At 31.4% G+C, this 16,769-nt stretch overlaps 3 protein-coding genes across 3 annotated transcripts; 1 reads left to right on the top strand and 2 right to left on the bottom strand.

Annotated features, from left to right (window-relative positions):
• Positions 1 to 2,262: 2,262 nt before the first annotated feature.
• LOC123225674 (protein tfg-1-like) lies at positions 2,263 to 3,322 on the bottom strand. The gene is made up of 2 exons (XM_044649784.1): positions 3,258 to 3,322; positions 2,263 to 2,779 (listed from the first exon to the last, which is right to left on the bottom strand). Exons 1-2 carry the CDS (start codon positions 3,320 to 3,322, stop codon positions 2,263 to 2,265), a joined length of 582 nt encoding a protein of 193 aa, XP_044505719.1.
• A 3,465-nt stretch (positions 3,323 to 6,787) lies between these two features.
• On the top strand, positions 6,788 to 8,544 carry LOC123224984 (40S ribosomal protein S20-2). The gene is made up of 4 exons (XM_044648798.1): positions 6,788 to 6,943; positions 7,139 to 7,275; positions 7,527 to 7,640; positions 8,190 to 8,544. Exons 2-4 carry the CDS (start codon positions 7,164 to 7,166, stop codon positions 8,330 to 8,332), a joined length of 369 nt encoding a protein of 122 aa, XP_044504733.1. The 5' UTR covers positions 6,788 to 6,943; positions 7,139 to 7,163; the 3' UTR covers positions 8,333 to 8,544.
• A 4,873-nt stretch (positions 8,545 to 13,417) lies between these two features.
• Positions 13,418 to 15,642, bottom strand: LOC123225096 (40S ribosomal protein S13-like). Its single transcript, XM_044648958.1, has 5 exons — positions 15,513 to 15,642; positions 15,347 to 15,419; positions 15,118 to 15,256; positions 14,557 to 14,743; positions 13,418 to 13,655 (listed from the first exon to the last, which is right to left on the bottom strand). The coding sequence occupies exons 1-5, from the start codon at positions 15,533 to 15,535 to the stop codon at positions 13,622 to 13,624; spliced, it is 456 nt and encodes a 151-aa protein (XP_044504893.1). The 5' UTR covers positions 15,536 to 15,642; the 3' UTR covers positions 13,418 to 13,621.
• Between the last annotated feature and the right edge of the window lie 1,127 nt (positions 15,643 to 16,769).

Here is a 16,769-nt window from a genome sequence, read left to right as displayed (position 1 = left end):
GTACTTGAGCTTAGATTATTGTTCGAACTTGATTGGAATGGCAACTCGTCTAGCCAATAGTTATTTTTCTTACTGTTCCCTAGAGATTCTTTTTCTTACATTATTGGTCATGTTACTTAACTTGAAAAAAGACAACTCATCTTATCTGTTATACATTCCTGTCATACATGATGGATTTTAACAGATAGATCAACGGCCTATATACAAACTTAATAGCTAAGCTCGAAGATGAGCCCAATGGACTTACCTGGCTACATTGATTGCTACGCGGCTCATTTATAACTTGACTATGACAGGAGACATACTCAGATGGTCGTTGAAGTTTGGGGATACACGTTTCTCCTCCTTCGGCTGATTTTAAATTTGGAATTTATGTATTTTAGATAGGAATTTTAAAAGTGAAAATATTAAAAATATTCCAAAAAACTTACAATGATTTTTTTTTTAACATTGAATTTAGAAATTATATTATTTCATATTTTTTTCAACTAATATTTATATATACATCTAAATAAGATATTTTCTGATTATGTATGGTTGTCAAACTTAATTTGAAATTATATTATACAATTAATACTGGAAGACAGGACTTAAGTCTTCTTTGTTCCAACAATTCTAGGCTTTATCCTAGGGAATATTTGCCGAGGTTGGTGGCATCCTATCATTAAGTAAGGGGCCAAAAGACTTATTCCCACCCAAGATTTGGTGGAAGCCCAAGTTATACCCATTATTTTTGGAAAACTCAAATATCTATTTATCTATTAAATTTTATTATTATAATTTAGAGTAAAATTATTATTTAATAAAAATATTTTAAAAAACTATAAATTTATCACATTTCCCCCCAAGGTTTATAAAGATTTATTAATAATAAAATCTTAATTAATTATTATTAAATTAACAAAATTCTTCAAATTTTACTTCTAATTAAAAGGATTAAGCATTTATTAATACGAAAAATTACACCAATATAATGACGTAATTATCTAAATATATTTATATGAGAATGGTGGAATTGTAAGTAAAACATGTGCTCACAAACATAGAACAATAAAACCGGATGTACAAGATTTTTTTAAGTGATTCAATTACTTGAACAAAAAACTTACATCCCCTGTTATCTAAAGTCCACCTATTTCTTCAATAATCTTGTTAGTAGAGTAATCTTTAATTTATAGAGTAAGAAGGAAAGAATAGAAAGAACATTATTATAAGGCCAAAAAGATTTATTTCCACCCAAAGTTTACTTTTTTTTTCAATTATTTTTCAAAAATCTATATATTCCATATGAAGATAGAATTCTATGAAATATTTAACCATTTCAACTTTTATTGATACTTATAGTTCAATATTTATCTAATTTACTCTTAAGAAATTTTATTACAGCTATACTTCTCTAAATATACAGATTAACTTGGAGAAATTCGAATTATTATTGTGTTAATCTTTTTAAATTATGTCAGATTGATTTAAATTAAATTTATACAAAAACTTCAACGTTAATCTTTTTTTTTTTTTTTTGTTTGGAGTGGTATCTTATTGAAATTACCAACAAGAATGAAATAACGATGGAGTTGGGAGAAGAGGATCATTACCGGAGAGCCAAGTGGAAGGGAGACCAGCCTGGTCTAGGAGTTTCAATGTTCCACATCACGGCGTAAATTGCTTGGGTCCTAATTTTAACAGATAGATCAACGGCCAATACTAGCTGTACAGCTCAGCTCGAAAATGACTCCAATGAGCTCCACCCATAACCCTGAGGAGGAGGCGGTGGTGGATACACGTATCCATATTGCGGTGGCGGTGGGCATGGTGCGTGTGAATAAACACCGTATGGTGCGGAACTGCACCCTGTCGTCGCCCGGTATGCCATAATAGGTTCTGATACTTGAAATTTCGTATGAAAACAGACGGAGAGCTGAAGAGGTGGGGGGATGTTATATAGAAGCAAGCAACGCTGCATCTACACACTCATCTTTCGTCAAAAATATTTTCTGGTCTATCTTTTTTTGGTTTTCTAAGAAGAAAAAGGATAAGGATAACAAGGACACTATTGCTTTCGTAAATATGTTAAAACAAAATTATTAAAAAACAGTAAAAATGCAAACTCGTAGGAAAAGAAATAGGTTACTTCTTTTCCAAATTTCACTCAGTCACACTCACATTCTCAATCTTTTATTATTCTATCATAGTATATACATGATCGTGATGGGAAAAACCAGAAAGAAGTTGCACCTTTATGATCTTAATTACTAGACTGAATCAAAAATCAAAGCCACCATCAAGTACGTCATTTGCTACATCAGAAATAAGTGTTGTAAGAAAAATACGAGCTAGCAATCCTCCAATAAGCCCAGTTCCCGATCCTTCTCCCGCTCCGTACGCCTGAGGAGGAGGCGGTGGCCCATACACGTATGCTTGTTGAGGTGGCCCATACACGTATGGTGGTTGCGGTGGCCAGTACCCGTATCCTTGTGGCGGTGGCCCGTACCAGTATCCTTGTGGCGATGGCCCGTACCCATATCCTTGTGGCGGTGGCCCGTACATGGATCCTTGTGGCGGTGGCCCGTACCCGTATCCTTGTGGCGATGGCCCGTACCCATATCCTTGTGGCGGTGGCCCGTACATGGATCCTTGTGGCGGTGGCCCGTACCCATATCCTTGTTGCGGTGGCCCGTACATGGATCCTTGTGGCTGTGGCGGCGGGTACGATGCGTATGGATAAACACTGTTGGGTTGGTTTGCCATAACAGCACCTGTGTGGACACAAGACTTTCGACTGAGAAATGTTAAAGAAAACAAAAGACAAACAAGAAAAGCAAACCCTAGACTAAAGAAGATTACGGACAGAGAGAAGATTCTGGAGTTGAAGAGGGAGAGAGTAATTTTTTATTAGAATGTTAAAGGCTAATTGCAAAGGTATTATTGGCCCATTTTACAATTCTTAGTATGCAACAGCCAGTCAAGTTTCCAACGCAGTCTCACCCATGTATACCAACATTTTGATAGATTCAAATCGGATCAAACTCAAGCTCAAACTCAGTTCGATTTAATAATAATATAACTTGAGTTCGAACTCGTTATGCTTGAGTTTGAACTTAGCTCAAATTCAGTTTAACTCATTTTGAATTTGAGTATTCGTTATTAAAACGATATCATTTTATTATATATTAATCAAAATAATATTATTTTGTACCAAAAATTTTAATTTACAAACTTTGACAATCAAGCTCAAGAACCACGGCCTATATACAAACTTTGTAGCTAAGCTCGAAGATGACTTCAATGGACTTAACCATAACTGGACAATGACAGGACACATAGTCAATTGGTGGTTGAAGCTTGGGGATACACATTCCTGCTCCTTCGGAAGACTTATTCTCATCCAAGATTTAATACAAATTCCAGTTTATACCCATTATCTTTAAAAATTTAAATATTTATTCATTTATTAAATTTTATTATTATTATCAGAGATAAAATTATAATTTAACAAAAATATTTTTAAAAACTATAAATTCTTATAGAGATTTATTAATAATAAGATCTTAATTAATTATTATTAAATTAACAAAATTCTTCAAATTTTACTTCTAATCAAAAGGATTAAGCATTTGTTAATACGAAAAATTACACCAATATGATAACATAATTATCTAAATATATTTATATGAGAATGGGGGAATTGTAAGTAAAACATGTGCTCACAAACATAGAACAATAAAACTGAATGTACAAGATTTTTTTAAGTGATTCAATTGCTTGAACAAAAAACTTACATCCCCCGTTATCTAAAGTCCACCTATTTCTTCAATAATATTGTTAGTAGAGTAATCTTTAATTTATAAAGTAAGAAGGGAAGAATAGAAAGAACATTATTGTAAGGCCAATAAAGATTTATTTCCTCCCAAAGTTTACTTTTTTTTTTCAATTATTTTTAAAAAACCTAAATATTCGATATGAATTGTTAAATTTAACAAAATTTGTTATTTTTAAAGTTAAATTCGTCATTTGATTAGTGATATTAAAAAAAAAAAACCTTCTCTTATTCCCCCTCTTATAAACTTCAAAAACTAATAATTTTTTTTTCAAGTTTAAGTTTTGAAAAATTATATTTTCCCCCCTAAGGTCTAGGATTTTTTTCCTCAATTGTTTTGGCCATCAGAATGATCTCTAACCGCCTCTTCCTATTGTCATCCTAGTCATATTACATTGCATGTGACTTTTGACTTTTGAGACAACAACTTAAGTGCCATCAATATTGACATAGACAACCAATCAATGTGTTACCTAATGCATTGGTTGTCATCCTTCCTTGACCAACCAACATATCAATGGTGTGACAAGAAGAATCAGTGGGTCGCTTTTAATAGATGTTTTGTTAATATAGATGTCTTGCAAGATTCACTAAAGAGATATGCATTAAAGATTGACTATCAATTCAGAGTAATTAGCTCAACAAGGTATAAGCTAGAGATTAAATGTATGCTTGAACAATGTGAATGGTGTACAAAGGCATCAAGGTTGGATAACTATGAGTATTTTCAAACTCTAGCGTAGATACTCACAACACATGATATAGAGATCAAATCACATCTTATCATAGACAAACAGACACATATCAATTGGGACAAATTTTAAAAACGATGTTTGTTATGGTGGATAGGATCCATGAACCTAAGGAAATTATAATTGATTTTGCTGAGAGATACGAAGTTGATGAATCTTGTATGAAAGTTTGGCGGGCCAAAAATTGAGTATAAATGCATTGAGTGGTTCATTTAAAGATTTTTTAATGTTACTACCAAAGTTTTAATATAATTTCAAGGTTCGTAATCTAGGCACGGTTCTACATATTAAGACAAAAAAATTCTGACAATCGATTTAAATATTTCATTATGTCAATAAATTGTTTTAATCTAGACTCACATTTGTTCAATGATTTGCATGGATAGTACATTTTTCAATGTGATGTATTTTGAAACGTTATTTATCATTCTAGCCAAAAATCACAATAACCAGACATATCCATGACTTTCAATGTGAGAGCTAAGAAGCAAACTAACTCTTAAACCTAGTTATTAAATAAAACGGCGGAGTCCATTGACAATTATTTCAAATCCAAATCCTAGTATAATATTAATAGTTGTAAGAGCAATTATTTTTCTATCCATACATTATGAATATTATTGTCATCACTTAAAAATGAATATAGGAGTTAAATATAAAAGAAAAAAAGAAAACAAATTTTATACTAGAAGGCAATAAAGACTTATGTATTGTTTAATTTTGAAGGTTCAATGAAGTCGATTTATGATGTGAATCATGAAGAACAAAAATTGTATGATAAAGACATGAAACAATGAAAACTAACCTCTCTCTTTTTTTTTTCCCCATTTTGTAGAATAAAAATTACTTCAAACAACAACAGCAACAATGATGAAAAAAAAATTACTTTAGGATAGTGTTGGACCTGAACTGAGTTGGTTCGAGCTTGAAAATTAGCTCGGTTGGATTTGGTTCAGTTCAAATTTGAATCGACTTCAAGTTAAGAGATTAGACTCTTTTTAAAACTAAGTCAAATTCGAGTTACAGAGAGTTTGGTTCGGTTTGGTTTGTAAACTAGGTAGATGACTCGATTCAGTTCAAACTTGACTTATAATTGGATTTGAATTATATTAAGTAATTATTAAATGACATCATTTTGTTAATCAATCATGAATTCAAATTATGAATCTGAGTCATATATTCTAGCTATAAATTTAAATTATAAATTTGAGCCAAATTTAAACTAAACTCAAATTGAATTATTTTCATTCGAACTGAACTTGAATGACCTTTAATGTTGGCTCGATAAACTCAAGCCAAATTCAAATTAAACTATTCTTCATTCGAGTCAAACTCGAGCCAAGAGGTGTTTAGATTTAGTTTGGTTCGTATCCACCCTTACTTTAAGATGAGTTTTGTTGAATAAAAATTACTTCAAGCAACAACAACAACGAGGAAAAACAATGACTTTAGGATAGTGTTGGACTTGAATCGAACTGACTTGATTTGATTCAGTTCGATTCAAATTTATTTAGTTTGAATTTGAGTTGAGTTCGAGTTAAAAGATCCGGCTTGTTTTGAAACTGAGCTAAATTCAAGCTAGAAAGAGTTTAATTTAGTTGGGTTTGCAAGTTAGATAGATGATTCGATTCGATTTAAATTTAGCTTAATGAGTCATGAATTCAAACTATAAATATAAGCCATTTATTTGAGTCATATATTTAAACTATAAATTCGAGTTAAATTCAAATTAAACTCAAATCGAATCATTTACATTCGAATTAAACTCAAACTACCTTTAATATTAATTAGACAAACTCAAACCAAACTCGTATCAAGCTATTCTTCATTCGAGCTGAACTTAAGACAAAGAGTATTCAAGCTCAACTCGATTTTTATCCACTGATACTTTAGAATGGGTTTTTAGAAATCAATAAGGAGGAGTAAAATTTTACTTTATGTATAAGATTAATGTCGTATAATCCTATTAACAAATTTTAAAAAATAAAAATTAACAAAACTGATAAAATATTAAAATTTTCAGATGAAAGTTTTAGACGAGTCTTTATCATATTTGTGATACCTTGTGACAATTACTTACCAATAAAAAACAAAAAAGAAAACCCCATTAAAAATAGCCAATTTAATTAATTACCCTTTACATTACATGAGAGACAAGCAAGGTTTTTAAACTTGGGCCGGGGTGAAAATCAGATAAAAGAACTTGGCGGCCCATTAACCCGCTAAAGAGATTGAAATCGAAACAAAAACCCTAACCCTAGAAATAACTAATAAGACGACGTATATAACCTCGTAGCACATTATCGTGAGTGGCCTTTATTTCGGTTTTCACAAAGCTGAAGCTGCAGTAGCGCCCTGCTCTCTCACAATCTAGGTATCTCTCTCGCTCTCCTTCATTGTTTGACATAATCATAACTTTATTTTGTTTATGTGGCTTGTTTTGTGGATAGTTTTCCCGTTTCATTCATGTTTAACGCTCGAAGATTGATTCATCTTTGTCTGTCAAAAAATAAATTGAAACCCGTTTGTTGTTGCATAATTTGAATGAATTTATTTGGTATATTCTCAGTAAATCGTGGAATAATCTACAAACAATGGCGGCCTACGGAATGAAACCAACGAAGCCGGGTTTGGAGGAGCCCCAAGAGCAGATTCACAAGATTAGAATCACTCTCTCATCCAAGAACGTGAAAAATCTCGAGAAGGGTAATTTTCTTTGTCTGTATTTTACAATTTAATCACCCCCTTTGATAATTTTTTTATTTTACATTATGATGATTTATTATAAGATTTTCATAGCCATGTTGTAATGATTATGGTTTGGAGAATATTTTTTTCATTATTATTGCTCTATGATTTCGTTTATATGTGGTTTTGCAGTAGAATGTTAATTTTTAACTATGGTATGGTTGGAATTTTATTATTTTATTCTTATGGCATTTGTTTGGTTATGTTAGTCTGTACGGATTTAGTTCGTGGTGCCAAGGACAAGAGATTGAGGGTTAAGGGACCTGTGAGAATGCCAACTAAGGTTCTACACATTACCACTAGGAAGTCTCCTTGTGGTGAAGGTATTGATCTCAAGCTATTTAAATATCTTTGCGTTTCAAATCAGTTGCATGAGTTTCTTCTGTTAATAATTTGTTCTGTAATAGATAGTTCTTCAAAATATGTGCAAGTGGATCTTTTCCTTGATGAGACTTTCTTAGCCTGATTTTCATATGTATAATATTCAGTATGGTTTCCTTAATTGAAGAAAAATGTGAGCATGAAAGAATTTGACACATGTTCCACGGTGCATTTTCACCGAGTAGCTTTAGGACAGAGTTGGTGAATCGATTTTTTATTTGGAGACCCATTCAGTCCTTTCATGCATTTGTATGGCTAGTTGTAGTCACATAATTTGATTTTTTTTGTTCTAACAGTTAAGGTATAAATGAGCTACTATGATTTGCTGGTTAAGTGGTGTCTAGGCCCTCCAGGGGCAGTGAGGGCACTTGTTTCTTTATTTTGACAATGCAGTTGTTTGGTGAAGCTTAATCAACATAGGTAGCACTGTGAATTTAGATAGTGTTTCTTTTATATCTAAAGATAATCTATTTTTGGTTATGTTTTTGCAGGAACAAACACTTGGGATAGATTTGAGCTCCGCGTTCACAAGAGAGTTATTGACCTCTTCAGCTCCCCTGACGTGGTGAAGCAGATCACTTCCATTACAATTGAACCTGGTGTTGAGGTGGAAGTTACCATTGCCGACTCTTAAATGTTGTCAACTTTTATGGCTCTATTTAGTTTTTTTAGTGAATCAGAATTTATCTTCCCCTCCTGCTGTACCGTCTGCTTTGAAGATATATTTTAAATTTTAATGTTTTTGATGGTTTGTTGTAGGCGAAGACTTTATTATGTTTTTCCCATACTGTATTTGACGTTAACAATTATGTTCTATATGTTCTGAGAGGATTTTGTTTGCATGCAGTTTCTTTCTTTAAGTTGATTTTTGGATTTTTAAATTTTGATATTAAACATCATGGCAATCTTCCTTTGCAAATTTGTGTTAGGCTGAGTGGTAACATGCTGTTATTTATTATTTCCAGTATGGTACCAAGAAATGGATTATAGCTGAGCTTTAGAATATTAAAACTTACTGCTGAGCTTTGATATTCTTTGGATGTCGTATTGCTTAAATGATTTAACTTTAATGTTTAGACATACATAATGAGTTCTTGTAAAGAAAATTGTTCTTTTCTAGTAAGTTTTTGGGTTAGGAATTATTAGGCTTTGTAAAAATCTCAGAGGCTTGATGGCCTTGTGTGGTATATGCCTCCTGGTAGCCTTGCATTAGCAGCAAAGTATGTATGTGTGTGTGTGTGTGTGTATATATTGTTGTAAGACTGTTTATTAGTCGGGTATATCCACGGTAAAGGGTATAAAAATGAATACAATTTTTCAAAATTTAGTTATTTAATCTGACTCTGAACGTTGGAATGTCATGGTGCAACTCTTTTATATGCTTAAAATCAACACTTCAGTCCTTGCATGATAGGGTTTTATCCTATTCTCTGAAAAAATCCCAGCTGCAAGCGGTAATATAAGCATCCCAGTTACTAGAGCCAGTCTAAACATATCAGTTGGAGCCACCAGCCATGGTAGCCCGGGGCGGTTGGTGGTGATTGTGGGACAACTTTTGTGCATCAAGGTTGCTCTAAGGTTGTCATGCTATGACATACTGTTGATATGCTCCCCACGATGGCTAGGGTATATGTACTGAGATTAAGATTTTAACGTATACGATTCAATTAATAGATTATCAAACTTGCAATATTATCAATTCAATAAAATTATTTGTATAAATAATATGTATAATTTTATATATAAACAATGAACAAATTATCGATTATATATTATATGTAATAAAATTATATGAATTTATTTTGAATACACAAATAAATATATATTTGATATATGTTATTATATAATTAGATGATTTTGAATATAAGAAAAAATAATATCCAATCATATAATTATACATATAAATATATATTTATTTATGTATTTAATTGGGTATGTATAATATTTTCCTATTGTATTTCAAGGAGCTGAAATTACTTTTATATTGATCTACTACTAGATTTTTTTTAATCATTGTTACGTTTTGGGTGGAATTTGTAGTTAAAGAATTTAAGAGGTGAAAACTTGTAATTTTCCCAAACCTTGGGTGAAACACTGTAACTTCTTATTAGTATTCTGTTTACCTCTTTATAATTTATGGAACGCAAGCACATCATACAATATATTAATTTAAGCTTACAGTGAATTCAAATTTAAATTCATTCAAATTAATGCAAGTATTATTAAAAAATTATTGATAAAACAAATAATATTACCAAAGAGATTAATAATATTATCAATAAGATGAATAATTTTATTAAATAAACAAACGAATTAATTTGAAATTAATCTGTTGAGATAAAATTCCAATTTGAAATTAATTTATTGAAACCAACTAATTCGAATTAAATTCACCCTTATCGTTAAACAATCTCCACGTTCCATAATAAAGGAATAGAGGTGTTCAATATTCATTATTAAACATCATCTTCGTGCAATTGCATGATATCGGAAACACAAATTTTCACCAATGGAGTGTTTGGTTTGAATAATGTTTTATTATCAAAATATGGAGATTACTTTGAAGATAGATTACTTAGAAGATTACTAAGTATAAATGATTATTATGTTTGATAAAATTTGATAAATATAAATAATTATTATGTTTCGTTAAAATTAATAAAAGAATACTATTAAATTATTTTATTTAAATACTCTTGAATATAATTATTTTTAAATATTTTTATATTATTTTTTATAGTAATTAAAAATAAATTTATTTTTATCTCAAAAAATTAATAAATAATAATATAATTATAATAAAATCAATATTACCTTGGTAATATTTTAATATTTAAGGTGAAAGTGGTAATCAGATTACCGCTTATATTATTTGTTACGTCAATATTAATAATAAAAGATTATCATAATATTTTATAATTAATAAATAAAATAATATAATATAAATAATGAAAGATGGGAACGAAATGTTGGACGTGCAAGAGTTTCTCGCCACTGTCGGTGTCGAGAATTGGCTGTCCAGCTCCGTCGCCTGTTCTCTGGCAGAATTGTCTATGCCCTACAACCATTTTCTTTCAAACCCTAATGTCCCTTCACTTCTGCCTTTTTTTTTTTTTTTTAAGAATTTTATTTTCTTTAGTCTTAACAGAGTAAGCCAATTCTGAGGAAAAAAAAATCTACCAACTCTTTTTTCTCCTAAGCAAAATCTACTAACCGAAGGAAAAATTTCTATCTACATTAAATTAAGGCTAAAGGATTTTCCCACTCAATGAGTACTTTTTTTTTTTCAAGTTTTCACCTATTATCTTTCAAAATTTTAAATATTCACTCTTATATTAAAATTTATTATTATGATTAAAAGTAAAAATATCATTTAATAAAAAATAAAAAATTTATCACATTTTCCCTTTAATTTAAAAATTTAACAATTTTTCATATCCAAAACTTGAAAAGTGGTTAGATTTTTTTCCCACATACACCGACGACAATAGTTGGCCTCCCCACCCTTCTTCTATCGGCAGCTGAAGAAGATGGTAGGGCAACCACTTTTATCTTCATTCGACGCTTGAAGGGCAACAAAGTGCAATTTGTTGACTTGGCCACAAAGCTGAATTCGATCATGATAACGAGAGATGCTCAAACAATGCTAGGACAACGATAAGAGATGCTCAAACAATGATGAGAGATGCTTGGATGACACTAAGGAGAAGAATTGCGCAACAGATCTTCAACTCGTGGCCAAGATTCATTGCCCTTTGAACATTGGACGAATTGAAAAATGGTTGCCCTTCCTTGGTTCTTTGGCCACCAATGAAAGATGAGTGGGAAAGATTGGTTTCAGTAGCTGGAGAAGAAATTGAAAAATATTTCAAACCCTAAGAAAGAAATGATCACTTTTCAAACTTTAAGTAGAGAAAAATTATTATATTTTTAAATTAAAAAAAAATATATGATAAATTTTTAATTTTTTTAATATTTATAATTAAATGATATTTTTACCCTTAATTCTATTAATGAATTTTAACATAAAAATATTAATTTGGGTTTTTGAGCAATAATAGGTAAAAACTTGGAAAAAAAAGTAATATTTAGGTGAGAATAAATCTTTCACCCATAAGTTAATGTAGAACTTTATAAATGTTTTGCCAACCAAGAAAGCATGAGTTGCCATAGACACGTCAATTGGGTCAGATCGAATGGAAGCCCGGCTCGAAGCATAAAAAAAAGTCTGGGCCTATAGGGCCGGATCTTGGACCTTTATATTATACCCATGGGCTGGCCCGGTCCGGTGCTGTTTATAAAAAATTAAAAAAAAAATTCTTGCTTCTGCCGCAAGGCAGCAGAAGGCGCAGAAGCAGAATCTGCCTTGCGGCAGAAGGCAGAAGAGAAGCAGAAGGAGAAGCAGATCTGCTTCTCCCAGCCCAGCATCTGCTTAATAATTTTTTTTTACATTTTTAATTAATTTATTTTTTTCTTATAAAAACCTACTAAATTTTTCATTTTCACTTTCAATTACAATTATAAATTTCTCAAACTTTCAATCTCTAAAACTCTCAATCTCAATTATTTTATTATATTTTTAATCTCATTTTATTTTAATTTTATCATTACAAAATATTACAAATAGATCCAATGTCAAATAAATTCAATAACAGTAGCTGATTCCCTTCCTGAGGATCCTCCAAGGCTTTAAGCGAAGAAGAAAACCCTAAAATCTGATTCTAATTTCTTATAAAGTGTTACATGGGCCATCTTTTCAAGTTTATATAGCTTATTACAGGGCCACATTCACAGGGTGAAAATCATTTTAATAAAATGTGCATATCCCATGTTTAGTTTCCAATTAAAAATTTCAATAAAATTTTTTTAAAAAATATTGATTAATTGGGCCGGCCCAATTAAAACTCATTATTAAATGAGCCGGGCCTTGGGCCTTTATATTTCAATAGGTTAGCTTGACCCGAAGGTCTGTTACTGTTTAGACCTTAGGCCCGGCCCAGCCCATTGACATCTCTAAGTTGCCATTATAATTTTCTTAAGCATTATCCCTGTCCTGGGCGCGGCCTCCCTGTCTTTTCCATAATCATCCTTAAGCTCCTCACTCCTCTTGGGTTTCTTAATTCGACAAGCTATTTAGCTACGGCTATTGTCATGTTCAAATCTTGCGAAACCCTCTGTTGCATCTCAAGTTTTGCCCATGGCTGCAATCTGTCCATGAAAGCGAACAAAGCTTCACTCGTTGGAATCTTGAACAACATTTCAGAAAACTCACGCATAATCCCAAACTCAAACTCTCCCCCAACAAGTGAGATGTCACAGATAGTCCTAAATTTTAAAAATATAAATTATTTGTCTACTCATTTAATTCATATTTTAAATATATCATTCCAAATTTTTAAACTCAAAATTTATTAAACACATATTTTATACATTTTCCACATTAAATATGTACTTTAATCATTTTTTGCATTTTCCTTTTTTTATAAATTTTTTAAAATACAAAAATACCTCTTACATTTTCAATTAATTATCATAATATCATAATTATATAAAACAAAAAATTCAATTTTTTATCCTCCAAATCTGTAACCTCTCAAGATAATTTTTTGCTATGATTAAATTTTGATTATATATTGATTTAATAGTTTATTGTATTTTTGTAATAATAAAAAATAGAAAAGTGATCTTTTGCCCAAAAGGAATCCAAAATACAAAAAGCTAAAAAAAATTCGTAAACATTCAAAAACAAACATGTTCTAAATTTCTCTTCCACATTATCACAAACAATACAAAATCTTTTAAAACCTATGAATCAAGGTCTTACGTCTTGAAATATACTAGACAATTAAAACATCATTCTTGCTCACATGAGTATTCGCTGCCATCACATGGTTCCCAGTCTTGCTGAGCATCAAAACCAAGCTTAAGCCACAAGGGTGCTGGCAGTGGTAGACTCGCTGCAAAAAAAAAAACAGTTGAATCAGCAATTAAGTTATAGATTTTAGCAGCAATTACAAAAGTAGTGCAGCATCATATTCAGAGTGAAAGATAGATTAAGAGAGAGCTTCATAATTTGATACACACATCCTGAAAACTAGACAATGTAACAGCCACCGCTGAATACAATTACTGACAAAATACAGAAAATTGGAGTACAGCTTATTATTCGTAATGCCACAGTACTAATGCATTGATTTAAGCAGCCTATTGAATTTTTATGCGATCAATTTCAATTTTTAAGGGAAGCTTGTATAACTAATTAGATGAACCACCACCAATTTAGGAATCAATGGTAAGAACAAAGTTATAACAAAATTCATGTTATAGTGTAAATTCAGTAGTCAAGAAAACCACACTTAATAGGGAAAGAACATTATACTCCAACATTTAAACTCTAAAATTACATGCTTACATGATTCAATCTATCCAATGGGAAATGTCACATATCATGTAAAAGGTGACATGATTATTTGTAATAAAGATTTAAACAAATTATACAAAGAAAAGTTTACAAATCTAGCACTAAACCTTCTACCATGCCCCAATGCATGTGAAAAGAAATAATATAGCACTTCACAACCGTAAACCATTACTCTCCCTAAATTTTTGCAAGGATAAACATCAACCCAATCTTAATAAAATTTTAGAACATAAAAGTTGTAGCAAAGTTAAACTGTTGAAACTATAAATTTCTACAATTCTCTAAAGCAGTTAAAAAGAACCTAGTTTCGCATATTACATTGTTTTGTCACAAAAGCAAAAACAATCATGAACTTGCATTAGTGTAAAAAAAATTGCATCCTTCCAATCACATTAATTCACATAAATTAGAGATGAGCAACAGTGGTGAAGCCTTACTATTTCCAGACAGGGGGAAGTTTTTTTGTCTTCTTGTAGTATCGAGCAAGCCTGTGGATCCTGCTCTCAACAAGAATCAATCGGAACTTGGAATCCTTGTCCTTCCTATTCCTTTCCAAATGTTTCCTAATGGCAACAGCCGTCTTAATAAGGTGGTACAGATCCTCGGGAATTTCAGGTGCAAGGCCTAAAAAACAAATATCAACAGCACAATCAGTCAAAACACAATAGAATTCAAATCAGGTATCAAACTAAAACGTGCAAACTATGGAAAAAAAAAATACAATGATACAATCAAACATCATTGAATAATCACGCCAGACATTCAATGATGTCTAAAACCCTCAGGGACACAAAAAACGGTCAATAACATGAGTCCAAAAGACTTGTTAAAAGCTAGCTTAAACATGGCAGTTACTACTCAATTAAGATGTTATTTGAATTCCTATATATAAAAACAGTCAATAACATGAGTCCAAAAGACTTGTTAAAAATCTTTTCAATCCGAGCATAACCGCAATCAAATACTAATAATCAGGATTCAAAGGACTTTCTACTTACCATGAGCCTTAAGGATACGCAGAATCTTGCTACCAGTAACGCTCTTGACCTGGGCAATACCGTGAGAGTCCCGAAGAATGACACCGATCTGAGAGGGTGTCAAACCCTTCTTCGCAAATTTGCAAATGTTGTCCTCAACCTAGAAAACACAATCCCATAATTTCTTTTTCCATGTTCTCATACAAAAATAAAACATAGCAACTAAAAGACTGTAATTTATTTGACTCACATCTTGGCCAGAAATCTTCAGCCAACTCGGTGGAGTTCTCTTGTAAGGCAAAGCTGAGGACGAAATACCCTTACTGCAACAAACAACACACGCGACCAGTTTGAAGATCAACAAACGCACACATTAACACACAATTAGAGATAAAGAAGGAGAGAGAGGGGCATACCCTCGACTGTGCATACGACCCATGGTGACGGTAACCGAGGTGAAACTAGAGCTCCGTGCTGTGTATTATTCCTCCGCTTACGAGCCGCTGCAAACCCTAGCCTCCTTACGGCTGGTGTTCTATATATAGGGTTTATATATTGTTTGACTGTTGAATCTACTATTTACCCCTTTTCATTTCTCCAAATGACAACTATGTCCTCACTCGTTTGGGCTTTAGCCTCTAATTAAAGCCCAGGTTTTCCCCACTGTGATCCAGTACGGGAACAAAGTCTTGGCAACTCTTATAGGATAGGATCTACTGAAACTTAGGCCTATAGCCCATTCCAATCATGAGATTTTCTAAAGGACTCTAAGTAGGGACGGATTCTATTCAAGCTACTCAAACTTGAATTCGAGCTCCGATAGAGTATGCCAATTTCTACCCAAGGATAGAACTCATTTTTATAAATGAGTAAAGTCAAGTTGATTCGAATAGAGGTATATATAATTTAATTTAAAATATAAAACCGGATCAAACCGTTCAGAAGTAATAGTTTGGTCAATTAAACCGTTGGTAAATTAAAAAAAAAAATTACAATTTGAGTTGCAATATAGGCTTTTTTCAATAAACAATTAGATATATCCCTTATTTTTAATATATATATATATATATATATATATATATATATATATATATATATATATATATATATATATATATTGTACATGTTTATAAATTTATAATTTAGTTATTATTTATAATGATTTTTAATATATTTAAACAGTAATTCAAATTTAATCAAACTGTATTTTTTCATTTTGATTTAATTTAAAACCTACAAAAGTTTGGTTTAATTTGAAATTATTTTAAACTATTTTTTTAATTTAATTTGAAAAAACTTTTAAACTGTTCAAAATCAGACTATACGCACCCTAGATTTTCATGTTCAAGTTTCAATCATTTTTTTTTATCACATCCAAAATTAATACACTCTTACGTTAAATTTGAGTCTCAACTTATTAATATCAAACTAGTTTTTTTCAATTATAATTTAACTCAAGCTGACCTTTGTTCAACTTAGTCGGGGTCAATCCGACCCTACCTATAAAACTGGACATGTTAAACATATTGCTAGGTTTCTCAGTCTTATAAAAGTGAGCCCAAACTGACCTCCTTGTCTAATCTTTTAAGGGTGCAATTGGCACACACACACATCAGGTTAAAGAGTCCATTCGTGAATTCATTTTGTTGAAAAAGGTTGAAGAAGATAAAATA

The sequence above is a fragment of the Mangifera indica genome, chromosome 9 (genome assembly GCF_011075055.1).
Source record: "Mangifera indica cultivar Alphonso chromosome 9, CATAS_Mindica_2.1, whole genome shotgun sequence".
Taxonomy (NCBI): Eukaryota; Viridiplantae; Streptophyta; class Magnoliopsida; order Sapindales; family Anacardiaceae; genus Mangifera; species Mangifera indica.
The sequence above is the reverse complement of the archived record's forward strand: the minus strand, read 5'-3'. Positions and strand labels throughout refer to the sequence as shown.

What these genes read in the sequence shown, in the direction of transcription:
- LOC123225674 (XM_044649784.1), bottom strand. Translation starts at nt 3,322, where the DNA reads ATGTGTCCTGTCATTGTCCAGTTATGGTTAAGTCCATTGAAGTCATCT. An exon ending in TCTTCGAGCTTAGCTACAAA is followed by an intron (nt 2,780 to 3,257) that starts GTTTGTATATAG and finishes AACATTTCTCAG; the next exon opens with TCGAAAGTCTTGTGTCCACA.
- LOC123224984 (XM_044648798.1), top strand. Translation starts at nt 7,164, where the DNA reads ATGGCGGCCTACGGAATGAAACCAACGAAGCCGGGTTTGGAGGAGCCC. An exon ending in CGTGAAAAATCTCGAGAAGG is followed by an intron (nt 7,276 to 7,526) that starts GTAATTTTCTTT and finishes TGGTTATGTTAG; the next exon opens with TCTGTACGGATTTAGTTCGT. An exon ending in GAAGTCTCCTTGTGGTGAAG is followed by an intron (nt 7,641 to 8,189) that starts GTATTGATCTCA and finishes ATGTTTTTGCAG; the next exon opens with GAACAAACACTTGGGATAGA.
- LOC123225096 (XM_044648958.1), bottom strand. Translation starts at nt 15,535, where the DNA reads ATGGGTCGTATGCACAGTCGAGG. An exon ending in GGTCGTATGCACAGTCGAGG is followed by an intron (nt 15,420 to 15,512) that starts GTATGCCCCTCT and finishes TGTTTGTTGCAG; the next exon opens with TAAGGGTATTTCGTCCTCAG. An exon ending in GCGTATCCTTAAGGCTCATG is followed by an intron (nt 14,744 to 15,117) that starts GTAAGTAGAAAG and finishes TTTGTTTTTTAG; the next exon opens with GCCTTGCACCTGAAATTCCC.